Source organism: Scophthalmus maximus, chromosome 17, assembly GCF_022379125.1.
Source record: "Scophthalmus maximus strain ysfricsl-2021 chromosome 17, ASM2237912v1, whole genome shotgun sequence".
NCBI classification, from domain to species: Eukaryota; Metazoa; Chordata; class Actinopteri; order Pleuronectiformes; family Scophthalmidae; genus Scophthalmus; species Scophthalmus maximus.
In genome coordinates this window covers 7393178-7406429 of record NC_061531.1, presented here as the reverse complement: position 1 = coordinate 7406429, position 13252 = coordinate 7393178, and the positions used below count along the sequence as shown (strand labels likewise).

General features: G+C 44.6%; 1 protein-coding gene across 1 annotated transcript; it reads right to left on the bottom strand.

The window, feature by feature from the left end:
* Positions 1-9: 9 nt before the first annotated feature.
* flii (FLII actin remodeling protein) lies at positions 10-12580 on the bottom strand. Its single transcript, XM_035614544.2, has 31 exons — positions 12403-12580; positions 11109-11219; positions 10227-10298; positions 9968-10048; positions 9511-9758; positions 9211-9314; positions 8851-9026; positions 8506-8663; positions 8213-8297; positions 7684-7831; positions 7440-7570; positions 7127-7234; positions 6885-6989; positions 6516-6695; positions 6286-6368; positions 6104-6178; positions 5777-5860; positions 5477-5648; positions 5083-5190; positions 4777-4968; positions 4095-4193; positions 3842-3931; positions 3495-3634; positions 3114-3360; positions 2799-2953; positions 2637-2697; positions 2407-2535; positions 1938-2044; positions 1698-1803; positions 1538-1603; positions 10-1459 (listed from the first exon to the last, which is right to left on the bottom strand). The coding sequence occupies exons 1-31, from the start codon at positions 12463-12465 to the stop codon at positions 1325-1327; spliced, it is 3819 nt and encodes a 1272-aa protein (XP_035470437.2). The 5' UTR covers positions 12466-12580; the 3' UTR covers positions 10-1324.
* Between the last annotated feature and the right edge of the window lie 672 nt (positions 12581-13252).

Genomic DNA, 13252 nt, shown 5'->3' with positions numbered 1-13252 from the left:
ACTTAAGTATGCGATGTGAGAATTCATTTTTTTTTAATATAAAATACATAAATATAGCATCTGCAGGTGGCATCAGGAGCATGTGCACATAATCATATATACGCACACGTGTAGGACTCAACATACTCACAGGCGAACTGTTCACCCAGCAAAATAGAGAATAAACAGACAAAATGATGAAAGTTGCAGCCATGTGGGAAAACATCCATATTTGGCCCGAAACAATGCCTGAGAACCACACAGGTCACTTGATCACAAGACGCACTGCAGCAGTTTAGTTCTCCCCAAGTCGACGCCGCTGCCACTGATCAGTTAGTCTGATCTGAGAGCAGTGGAGCCAGACGTCACTTACATCAAGATATGTCTCTGATATGGTGCATGACATCTCCCATTCAAATTTGCAATTAAAAAAAAAGGAGCATTTACTTTTGCAAACATGATTTCACAACAAGTGAACGCAGCATCGTTTAGTTACTACTGATTGCACATTTAAACACAGACCGAGGCGCCAGCTCACAATCTGATGCTTTGCTCACTGACCTCAAGATTTCTTTGGGCAAATTATGTAAAGTTTATATGTTCACATTGCAAAAGAAAATGCCGTCTGAAGCATCTTTCCACGAGAATCATATTGTTATTGAAACAGACCTTCCAGAACAAAGATTCTGATCAGTGGTGTTCAGACTGTGGGAACAGAGCAGATCCCATTTCAGTAAAGGCGCATGGGGTAAACACAAACATACCATGCACCACAAGACAGACAGAAGAAAAAATAAAATATATATATATAAACCAACATTCCTCCACAATACAAATATAGTGCTGTTTTCCGTTTGATTTCCTATAAAGAAACTAAACTGTAAAATATACTCTTGCTTCAAATGAGATGCACGTGGCACTAAGCTCAGAGGAGACTATCGGCCATGCAGCACAAGCCGTTTGGAAGCAGCAGCACAGATCGATATGTTCAGGGATTCACCTCCCTTTGGGTTTTCATAAAGCCTTTGTACACCTCAGATCTATTTCTTCTCAAAACATTATTCTCCTAATTTATTTGACAACAGTATTCAGACTTGCTCGTAAAAACACTGACAATAAGCAGAGGATTCTCTCTGAGTGGGAAGTGGTGCTAAAGATAAACCTGTTCTTTGTCTGACAGTAACGTGTTGGCCCAAAGTCTGTTGAACAACAACAGGTAAACTTGGCTTATAGGCATAGACGACATCTTAGTCATCATCTTCCTGGTAGAAAATGTCATGGCAGCGAATCGATCAGTATGAAGGTGTGAGCAGTTTTGAGCATGTGTGCAATAGAGAGTGTTTGTCTATGAGGGGGGAGTTTTGAAAGCCCCCCAGGCGTGGAAGCAGCGTGTGAAGCAGTGGGGCTCGTTTCCCTTCCGCACCAGTCGCAGCTTCCTCGGGTGTTCGGCGTCCTTCGAGCGCATGTGCTGGATGTAAACCTGGAGCGGAGGAGGAGAGGGATTAGTAAACTGTGGGTGTAGAAGAAAAACAAAAAGCATGGCAGGTTTTCCCCTCACCTGACAGGCTTTGAGACTAAGCTTGATCTCCACCTGGCTGGTCTGCGTGCCCACCCACATGTACACCTGAGAGGAAACAAGGAAAATCATCTGAGTGGTGAAATCCAACTGATTCCACCGAGTGGAAGCGAATCAGTGCATCGTGTCGTCGTCTCCTTACCTCGTTGCCGTTGTCCAGCAGCATGATGTCATCGTCGGCCAAGTCGTCTTGACAGAAGTCTGAGCATTTCTCCGACACGGAGAAATAACCCTTCTCATTCGAACACCTGAGGAGAGAGGAGAAAGGGAAGGAAGAGAGCACAGGGAGGTGTCACCACAGAAGAAGTGTAAGTGGTGGTAAGAAAAGAAAACAGACGGTATTGCTTAAACATTTATAACTAAACGGGTAGTGGTCACTCACCTGAAGAGCCGAGCGTATTTCATGTAATCTGCATCTTCATCGTACTGCTTCTGGGAACCAATCCCCACCCAGAAGAAGTTCTCCGGCTCCTCCCCCTCGTTAATTACCTGGGAGACAAACTGGCTGATCAGCAGTGACAAAAATCTACTCAACAACAAAGATACAGAAACTGAAATCTGTTATGGAATCACTCATCACATGGAAACAGACCTTGAAAATGACATAAAACCTAAATCCAGTCCTCAGTATTTCAATAAAAAAAACAAATTGCAGAGACCTTTGATGGTGACATGTCTGAACAAATTAAGACTCATGAAATCTAAATTTAAAGACAATTCAACACTTTTTAAAGGGTCTTTGTAAGGACCCGTGGTTGCCCTGTCTGAAGAGTGAGAGGTGGCTGTACTGTAGAGGGGAATTTATACTTTACAGGAACACAAATATATGACACCGCTGCACTCAGACGTACCTGTTTGCTGTACGTGTCGTCGAACATGCAGTTCATGATGTCCTCAGCCAGTTTGGCCTCGTCTGGGTCGGCCGCTCTGCCCACCCACGTGTACACGATGCCCTGGTTGTCGGTGCTCTCAAACGGTACCTGCACAAAACACGTTGTGTCACAACCAAACCAGGCGCTTTGTATATGTGAAAAAAATAAAACAACTTTACTGGAAGAGTTGATGAAAAAAAAATGCCAACCTTGAGTATGGAGCAGAACTCAGAGTTGAGATTGCTTGAATCTGTTCCAATCTGGATGGTCCTGAGAGGGAGAGATGCAAGGCAAAAATAAAAAGAATAAATTCAGGGAGCTTTTAAGGAGAACGACATGAGGATGTCTCTGACAACATTTGACATATGAACCTGGTGCAAAGTGCGCTGCCATTGGTGCGTATGTGGTAGAGGGAGGGCTGAGCAGAGTCCGTCTTCTGTTTCCTCTTCCCCTTGTGGATGATGAACTTCCTCTTGAAATGGGACAGGAACTTGATGTTCTCCTGCTGCTGCGTCATACGCACCACCTGAACAGTCAAACAGGCTGCCGTTGTCAGTACAGCACAACAGGGCTAAAAATACACAGTGATTTAAGGACATATGATTATAGAAGCATTTTGTGTCAAAGATGCTAAAAATTAAAAAAACAAATAAAACAAGTGGCAGAGGTTGAGTCTTTCCTCACACCTTCAGTTTTCCGGGGAAAAGACTCTCAAACTTTTTCTGCAGGGAGAATGTGAAGGTGAGCCAGCCCATGTTGGAGGCCTGCCTGCCCTGCCAGAAGTAAACCACACACTGGAAGTCCTCCTCCGTCTGTTTGTCCTCCTCCTCCTCTCCTCCTCCTCCTCCTCCTCTTCCACCACCACTACCACCACCGCCTTCACCCTCCTTCTTCTCTTTCTCCTCGTCCTCGTACTCCACAGGCACCCAGTATCTGAGAACGCATAGTGACGTTGGAGCTCGTGTTAACAGACAGCGGTTTTAAGTTTTTTCTGTATTTATGACCGCAGAACATACGCGCCTCAGTCGTCAGCACAGTCTCCGTTTCCCTCACACACACACACCAACCTGCAGAGGAAGACGTAGCAGTCCTGCGTGAAGAAATGGCCAAACTCTTCCTCCGGCAGACGAGCAAACTTCTTCCCCTCCAACACGAATCCTTCCATGCCATCCAGGTCCTCATTCCACTCCTCCATCAGCTGCTCCGCCTGGACAGGAAAGATGAGCAAAGAGTAGATTGTTTTGTTTTTTTCTTTGCCTCGTCAAAACAAGGAAGAGATGAACCATGTTTGCGTGTGTGTGTGTGTGTGTGTGTGTGTGTGTGTGTGTGTGTATGTGTGTATGTGTGTATGTGTGTGTGTGTGTGTGTGTGTGTGTGTGTGTGTGTGTGTGTGTGTGTGTGTGTGTGCCGTTACCTCCGTGAGGGGCATGGCTGGCTGCCTGGGAAGGAAGAGGGCCGTGAGGTCTGCCTTCATCTGGTCTTTCTGCTCCACGTCCTTTTTCACCTGCCAGAGGAAAACACATACAAACAATTCATGTAGCCACACATCTGGTTTTGCCACTTGACCCGCTTCTATTTTTTTTTTTAAGCTGTCTGGTAAGATACAACTAATTCAAACTTTCCACATGTAGATTTAGGAATTCATTCAACACTCATGCGTCACTGACCTTGCCATGCAGGTTGTCTTTCTTCTGTACAGTCTCAGCTGCTCTGGTGTAGTCCACCTTCAACACATCATCCCAGTTCTTAAACTTGGATTTAAACACCTGGCGGAGGGGACGAAGGAGAGAAATTAAGAAGAGAGGGAGAGACAACAAACCAGACAGTGATACCGTCCGACACCAGTAACGTAAATGCCTCCCATGCTGCCCCAAAATGCCAGATAGTGCATCGGCCATTACGCCAATCTATGGTCCGATCCGATAGCATGTCCTTAAAAGTATAGTAGTTTAACCCAGATAAAACCGGAATTTTCTTTTAGCGAGAATCACTTCTTCTGGGAGGCTCCAACACAGCAGTTGCGTTGCACTGCCAATTTGAAAGATACAGACTAAAGGTTTCTAATTATTCCAAACTGTGGAATAATAAGAGTTAACAGTTAAAGGAATTGTTATTTATTCCTAAATGTATTAAGTTTTGAAGTTGCTGTTGCACTGTTTTGTACCGTTAGTGTACAGTTTCATACTTTAAATGTCTTTGATTGTTATAAGCTCTTGCTGCACTTTAAAAGCTATTTAAAGGAGGTAATTGTTTATTCCTAGATTTATTTATTTGTGTTCTTTTTTATTTATGACTGTCGAACTGTCATTTCCCAAAAGTCTTTTGCCCTGCAGCAGCTGCATGTCTCACCTGGCACTCCGTGCCCTCCAGGTTGCGGGTGACACAGGCATGTTTGGGCCGGTGCAACATGGAGCAGATCTCCTGACCCAGCTTCAATGCAGCGGCTCGGACCAGACGGGGCGACTTCCTCCCGATCCAGATGAACACGTCAGACCAGCAGTCCAGGATGTACACGCACTTGGTGTCCAGCAGAGACTGCACCTGAAGAGAGGGACGGAAGAAAAAGAGGAGGGTGTAAAAAAGGAAAAGAAAAGAGAAAAGAAGAGGGATGCAGGTTTTACAGCCTTTCAGCAGTTATGCAGTAGCTGCACATACCAGCCTCATCTCTGGCAGGGTGTCCAGTTTGATCTTGTGGTCTTTGTGCTCCACTGACAGCTTGTAGTTGACCTGAGGCAGCTCCAGGTAGCCCAGACCCAAACCCACCTACAGGACAGTGTTCAACAAAACAGTGGTTTAGCATCGTTATCTGTTCACAAACATCATGCTGTTAACTGACATCCAACCTTTTTTTTTTAACTCCCTCCTTAACATCATCATCATTTACCAAGATATTTGACTCCAAGCCTGTGATCAAGCAGAAAGCTTATAAGCAATCCCCCTACACACTCCTCCCACAACCCTGACCCATGTTCGCCACGCCTACACCATCTTAAAACTCGACTGTAGCTCAGAAGAAACAACTGTATGAAAGCTATTTAAAAAGATTGACCTTATATAGTTTGGGTCTGACGGGAGAGAAGTCCTCTGGTACATGCTTCTTGATCTCCTCTGGTTGTCCTCCCAGCGCCTCCCAGAACCCTGGAGGTTCCTGGTTCTGCATGAGGGTCGTGATCTCCGCCTTCCCCTTGCGCTCATTCTTATTTATCTTCTCTGCAAACAACCTGGAGGACGACGGCGACACGCAGCTTTAGATGACTGCGTTTAATGGGCAGATCATTTGTGCCGCTAAAATGGAATCTGACTTGAGATTTGCCAACCGAAAGTGAAAAAGTTGGATTTTGTGTCTCACCTGGCCTTCGTGGTGCCGCTGAGTGTCGCGTTGGCTCCTCTCCAGACCAAGAGTTCAAGCCCTGTGTCCAACAGGAAAACATAACTGCAAAAAGAAAAGAAAATGAAGAGCGTTATGGACAAAGTTATCAACGCTAAATCAACTGCACTTCTACAGTAAATGCACCGTTTATGTCAAACAGACAAAAGATGGATAACAAAGGCATTAGGAATGGAGTATGAGTATGTGTGTGTGTGTGTGTGTGTGTGTGTGTGTGTGTGTTGAGAGTGACGCAAAATATACAAGTGTGTATCATGAGTTAAGTCAGAAAAGGTGTGTGAAAGTCACCGAGGGTCGAGGGAGGAGGCCTTCGCGGGCACAGACTCCAGTCGGATGTTTTTCTTGCCGTAAACTCTGTACAACCTGAGAAGAACACAAAAAGCGTTATATTGTTTCCAGGCCAAACAGACGCTGGAGTGTCGCTGGCGTGTCTCTGACTAAAATCAAGACGTTAAGATTTGTGAGCCTACTTGACAGAGTAGTTTGTGTCCTCCACAGTGTAGAACCCACTGGCTGTTCCTCCCTCGATGTAGGAGATCTCATTGTTAAACACCTACACGCAAAACAAAAACTTTTCATTTACAACAGCAGGTAGCAGGTGCAGGTTTACAACAAAAAAAGGAGGAAATGCATTTTTTAAATAGGTTTATGTTAATATCGAGAGTAGTTTTATAAAATGTAGTTATCCGTTTATACATACGGCGCTGAACTCCTCGCTCTCATCTCCCATCTCTTCCCTGATCGTCCTGCACTCTGCCCCGAGGAAATTTCGGAGGTTGACGGCGTGGATGGCAGAGCCGGCCTTCTTGTCCAGTGTGGCCTCCTGACCGATCCAGTAATAGATCTCCCAGTTCAGGGCTCCGTTATCATCCAGGAAGGTCTACGTCAAAGAGAGAGGAATGTGAGACAGTTGACAGCGATACGTCTTAGGGTAAACAGTACATGAAAACCTGAAGATGTTCCAGTAAGATTACTCTGTTTTCTCATTAGTCTGATGCAAATCTAACGTCATTCTGTACTGTCTAGCAACAAATATCTACAGTAAATATGGTCTGGTTTGACGTGATACCTTGAGGACAATGTAGCAGTCCGCCTCATAGAACTTTCCATGGAACGTTTCATCCACTTGGAGGGGAACAAAGTTCTCAATCTGCCACACTGTTACACCTGGAACCTGAAGGGAGGGGAAGTAAGACAGACGTGTCTACCGAGTGTGATCAACCTTCAAAATCAAAACCAAACATACTCTTTTAGAACCTGAAAGGTTATCTAAAACAAACACACACACACAAACACACACACACACATTACCTGCCCTGCGTCATCCATAAAGAACTCAGAGTAGTCTAGATGAGGCTTCTCTAGACTCTTGTCCCAGCGTCGGACCTTTAAATCAGCGTATTTCAAGTCCCCGTTCTCCTGCGAAATGAAATGTTTGGTTTATTATCCTTCCTCCACTGATTTGTCAATTGCTCTTGAGGTCAATGGGCCAATCCAATTTACAAAACATAATCTTACAAACTGATGCTGTAACCCACATCTCAACAACAGCCAAAGAAATATTAACAGATTTATTTTGGTGGATCCACAATAGCGGGACACAGCCGGTCATTTTCCCTCTCACCTCCATGTTCTTCTTCTCCTGCGCGACGTCACTCATGCCCTTCAGCACCTGCTTCGCCTGATCGTCCTGAGAACAGTCCTTCCTCCTCCTGAGCCTCATCTTCCTCGCCATGTGGTCTCGGGGGCTGGCTCCTAGACAGATATACAAACGGATACAGATTTAAACCTGTAAAAAATAAAAAATAAACAAACAACGATATATTGCAAAAGCCATGCACATGCTCTACACATAGTTACACACACACCTCCTCCGGCAGCAGCTACAGTAGCAGGCGAGGCCCCGGCCAGTCGGAGCTGGTTCTGCAGGGAGAAGTCGATGTTGTACCACTCCGCTGCTCTGTCGACTGGTTTGGGAGGCATCACCAGGTTGGGGTTCTCACGCACGTCCAGCATCTATGGGAAGGAACATTATGAGAAGGAGTTCACCAAATCTGGTTTAAAGGACTTGTAGAGTCAAACTGACATTTTTCAAATCAGGCGGGAAAAAACATTGTTTGAAATGTATAATATTGACTTTATCATGTTTTTATCTTTCATTATCTAATTTATCACAAAGCTACAGTATATATCGACACTTTACTAAAATATGATCCGATGCCGCATCATTAATTTACATAACTACAACTAAATAATTCCTATTTTTTTCTGTACTTTTTTTAAACAAAAAATGAAAATTAAATATTTTTTAATCATTAATCCACCATTTAAACATTATAGATGCAGTGACTGAGACCAGTATCATGTGAGTATTTGACAATTGGGTTAATGTTTTACCTCTAAGTCGGTGAGGAAGTGGATGGCCTCAGGCAGTGTCACCAGGCGATTTTTATTCAGAACCAGTTTCTTCAACTTGCCACACCTAAAAAAGAAAAAAAAATTCTTTCCAGTTACTCTCACAGCGTGTGGAGAACATGTCATGTGAAGAGAATCTGCCAATACCTATACAATGGCTGTGTACGTTTATCATCTGATGGGATGAACACTTGAATTCAGTTTGTGAAATCTAGCTCTTGTATAATCGGCAAATTAAGGAACATATCAGTGAGGCGACTCAGCAGAAAGCCCACCTGCAGAGTCCCTCTGGGATGAGCTCCAGGTTGTTGTTAGCAGCCATGAACTCAGTTAGGCTGGAGAGCTTGCCCACGCCGGGTGGAACCCCGTCAAAGTCCAGTTTGTTGGAGTTTACATACAGCTTTTTCAGTTTGGATAGTTTACAGATAGCAGACTGGAGGGAGAAAACAAACGCACTTACAAGACATCTTACAGAAATTACACAATGGAGTGCATCAAAATAACTATGTTATCAACAAAGTATCTAGTGACAGACTTTGTTTGAGATTTTAATGTGTTTAATTACATAACTGCCTGAAGACTTAATAAAGAAACTGTGTTTCAATGGTCATCATCCTTACGGGCAGTGAGGCGAGCTGGTTGCGGCTCAGATTAAGTGTCTCCATCTGAGTCCACTGGTCAATGCAGAGGGAGAGTTCAGAGATCTGATTACTGCTCAGGTTGAGTCTCTTCAGACTCCCCAGGGAATAGAGACACTCTGGCACCCGCGTCAGGTCATTACATGACAGGTCGACATCTGGGAGAGATGGGAGGGAGACGAGAAGGAGCACACGTTTGTTTAAAGGGTTAAAACGAGGAGTGTGCGACTTCCACACGGAGAATGGGGACATATTCAGAGTGACGCGAGACTAAAAACACGGAGGTGCAGAGAGACAAAGAATGCATGTACGTGTAAAACGTCAGTGATTAGTGTGCGTCACCTGCTAAATGTGTCAGTCCCTCCAGGCTGGTGGGCATGTTGCTCTGGGTCCTCTGGGTGTTCCGCAGGTGGAGAGTCTGCAATGCTACCATGGCTGGCAGCTGGCTGCTCAGACCCACACAAACACAAAAAGACAAGACAGAATTTAATTTAAACAACCTTTAAAACTTACTTTTAGACCTAGTACTTTCTAGGTGTTTGGGTGATGGTGTGAAGTTAAGAATAGATGGTAAAGAGTAGGAGCAACTTTAATAAAAGACTGTGATTTGGTGCTTTAAGATAAAATTTAATGTGTTTTTACCGCAGCTGGGCATGCATCAGTGGGTTGTTGTTCAGTATGAGAGTCTGCAGGTGCACCAAGCGTCTCATCTGCGGTGGCAGACTGTCCAGCTTGTTGTCGCTCAGGTCCAGGTACAGCAGGTCTGTCAGGTTGATGAAGAGCTGGTTTGGGATGGAGTCGATACCATTGTGGCTCAGATTCAGCACCAGCATGTTCCTGCTGTTCTCCAGGTCCCTGGGGATTTCGGTCAGCTGGTTGTAACTCAGGTCCTTAAGGAGAAGAGGGAAGATAGAAGTGTTGGGGGGGGGGGGGGAGAACATGAAAGTCTTCTTGTTATAAATGAGAAAAAAAGGAAATTTGATTTGTGTCAGTTAAGTCAGTTTACCAGGAAAAATATGCAATATGTGTGGGTGGACTGTGAAAAAGATTTTGAGGGTACAGTAAGCAGAAAAGAAACGATGGAGCGAGATTATTATACCAGCACAGAGAGATCGTCTAGTTGAAAGATGTCATCTGGGACTCCAGAGTTTTTCAGGTTGTTGGCTCTGGCTACCACCGCCTGCACACATAATGAAACACATTTAGTGTCGCATTATAGATGAATTAAATATATATGATACAATTAGATGTTAAGCCCACAAAAACCCATGTGAACATTTGAAATAAACAGTTCTAACAGACCGTTAAAAATCCCTTTTTCTTTGGCTATAATATAACAAAATAATTATGACAGTTACCCGTAGGTTTGGTAAGCTGGACAGTTCTCCGTGTAAGGTGGTCAGGCTGTTGTGACTCACTGAAATATGCTCCTGAAGAAGGAAAAACAGGGTTTTTTTGTTAACAGATACACAAACCCACAGCACATGAAATAATCTAATACATCATTAAAATAGCCCACGAGGTGCCCTGGTCAGTGCTGTGCCATGTTCCACTTGCACTAAGGGCATTAGTGCCCAGACAGCAAACTCCAAACAGGATCAAATCAAAGCAGAGGCTAAGTTAAACACAACCCAGGCACAGCAACTGTGAGCCATGACAACACACTAATCTTGTTTACCTTCACGTGGTAAGATTGAGCATTCGAGCATAGATCACCATATCACAGTGGCCTGCTGAGGGCTGCTCTGGAGAGTAAGATTAGATAATCCTATCAGAGATATTGAGAATCAAAGCCGAGCTTTGTGTGTGTGTGTGGTCAGGTGAGGTTTCACTGGTGAAATGCATCAATCTAATGGTGTGATCTCATCTGTTACCCACACCCAAGTTAAACTATTGGTATGTTTTGACCCAGAGACTATGAACACTGCTGTCAACCAAGCACTGAAGGGGGAAAATAGATTAGGTAACTTTGGTTGATAAAATGGATGACGATAAACAAACAAGTGCAATGAAAATACACATCTATGACATAACTCTACTTTCGTTAATACTAATTTTACAGATAATCAAGACAGATTTTTGATCTTTTAAAATTCTCTCCAGCTTCAAAGTAGTAACCTGGGGACGGTGAAAGTCACACCCAGGTTGCACACGTACAGAATGTTTTCAGGTGAATGCCTCCGTGTATAGAGGTGTGAGGCAAAGCTCATCATGAGCACCAGGGGCCCCGAGTGTCTCACCAGCTTCTGCAGAGAGGCCAGCTCCTCCGGGAGGTAGCACAGTCCTGTCCTGTTCAGCTTCAGCCATCGCAAGCTGCTCATACACTTGACATGCTCTGGGAAGTACCCGCCCTGTGAGGACAGACAGACGCAAATGACATTAGTCAACAATTTACCAATGCTAGTATATATTTTTTCTGCATAGCTGTGATGATGGCAGGGTGTGATGATGATGATACGATTTATTTACCAAAAAACATTTGAAGCCTGAAATATTCACATGAGCTCCCGATGTAAATGTTACTACAGTGGTGATTTAATACAAGGACAGCGGATAAAGTAAAGAACACAGAGGAAAGAGAACAGTGAACTTTCTTATCTATGCGTCTACAGCACACACACAAGATTAAACAGTGACATCAGCCCAGTTGGTTTCACTGTAACTCTGTGTGTGGTTTCTCTGGCAGCAAAACATATTCAAGTCATGTACAAATCAGCTAGATGAGTGAATGCAGCAGACATGTGCTCAGTGATGCTCAGTGCTTTTCATCTTGCAGTGTCAGGATGTGACTCCTGACAAAGTGCCTGTTACAGTGGTTTGGATCTAGGGCAGATGTGGCCAGAGGAAATGATGTCATCCCAGACTGGCTTCAGAGAACGACGGATTTTCTCATCGTCAGTCGTTTACTAGCCAACAGATAAACACGTTGTTGACACTATGTTCCTACTACTTTAAATACGGCCACGGCAGCTAGCACACAAATAGCTCGTCAGTCCGTGTCAGATGTTCCCAGCTGTCACTGCTGCCAGCCGGGGGGCTGCTTCCACAACCCCCCCCCCCCCCCCAGACGAAGCGCTCGAAATGTGCCGAGTGTGGCGACAAACATCCACAACATCAGCTCGCGTCGTTGTTGGCCACAGCGTGATCTACAAGGGGAACGCTGATAAAGAGCGACACAGTTAGCTAAAGCTAAAGAGCTAACGAGCTAACGAGCGTGACGTCGGAAATAAAGAGGCGCTTTACGCCCAAACCATAGATAATTATTCATAAGCTGACCAGTTTTTAAGGAAGCCAATTCCCCTAAAAACAATATAAACGTGTTAAACCGCCACTGCGGGAAACCAGTCGGGCTCCACTTCGCCCGAGTCGGACGTCTGACAACTGGCTAACGCCCAATGCTGCCAACGTCAAGCTAAGCTAATGTTTTAGCGAGCGGCGCCTCTCGGCGCGTTGGCGAGCCTCTAACTTCGGCTGTTGGGCTCAACATCTGTGGGTGCAAACACAACGAGCGCTGCTTAAAAACGAAATCCTTACTTTGAAGTCGTTTCCACTGAGGTCCACCCCCCGTATGAAGGGGAGAACTCCGGTGGCAGCCATTTGTGCTTGGTGTCAGCTGCTCGGCCGTCAACTATCTATTTTGGTCCACACAGTACTGTACGGTTCTATACAGGGAGGGTTTGTGGCTGGTTCACTACCGCCCTTCTTCTTCTTCTTCTTCTTCTTCTTCTTCTTCTTCTTCTTCTTTTTCCACTGGAGGTTCGACGGCGGTTCAGGTCCCTCTGGCGCCACCCTGTGGTCCGAAGTGAGGACCGGGGACTGTCGTCGTGTGTTCAGCGCCCTCCCGTGGCGTTTTTTCACCAATACACCCATTGGACTGTGAATATGTCAGACTTTTTGAATAAGGGCCTGCTGCTAATCAATCTCCGCCGCAAAATTTATACACTCAGATCCATGTCTCTTTATTGAAGTGATGCGATTGTAGATAGGACCTTTATTCCACACAAATGTCTCATTTAAGACAAAAGTCTCAGAGGTGTAGGTCAGTGTGACGCTCATCAGGGACATTTTTCTATGTAACATCTGTACATCTATATGTCTGTGGTTTCATGACTAGCAGGAAGTAGAGCAGTTACTGTGAAACACTGTAACTATGACTTAAATCCCTCAAAATAGTTCAGTATTTAACTTTTTCCCCACGGCCAATATTCTTAATTGGCTAACATCACATAAGAGAAAATCTAGATAGATAGATTTATCGATTAAAGGAATTAAACGCATGCTTAGTCTCAAGAGATGTTTTAAAATCGTTTTGCCGAGCACAGCCCCACTTAGTTACTGTGGCTACGCCTGTCAAGCTTTCTCTTCTTACATGGAAAATAATAAC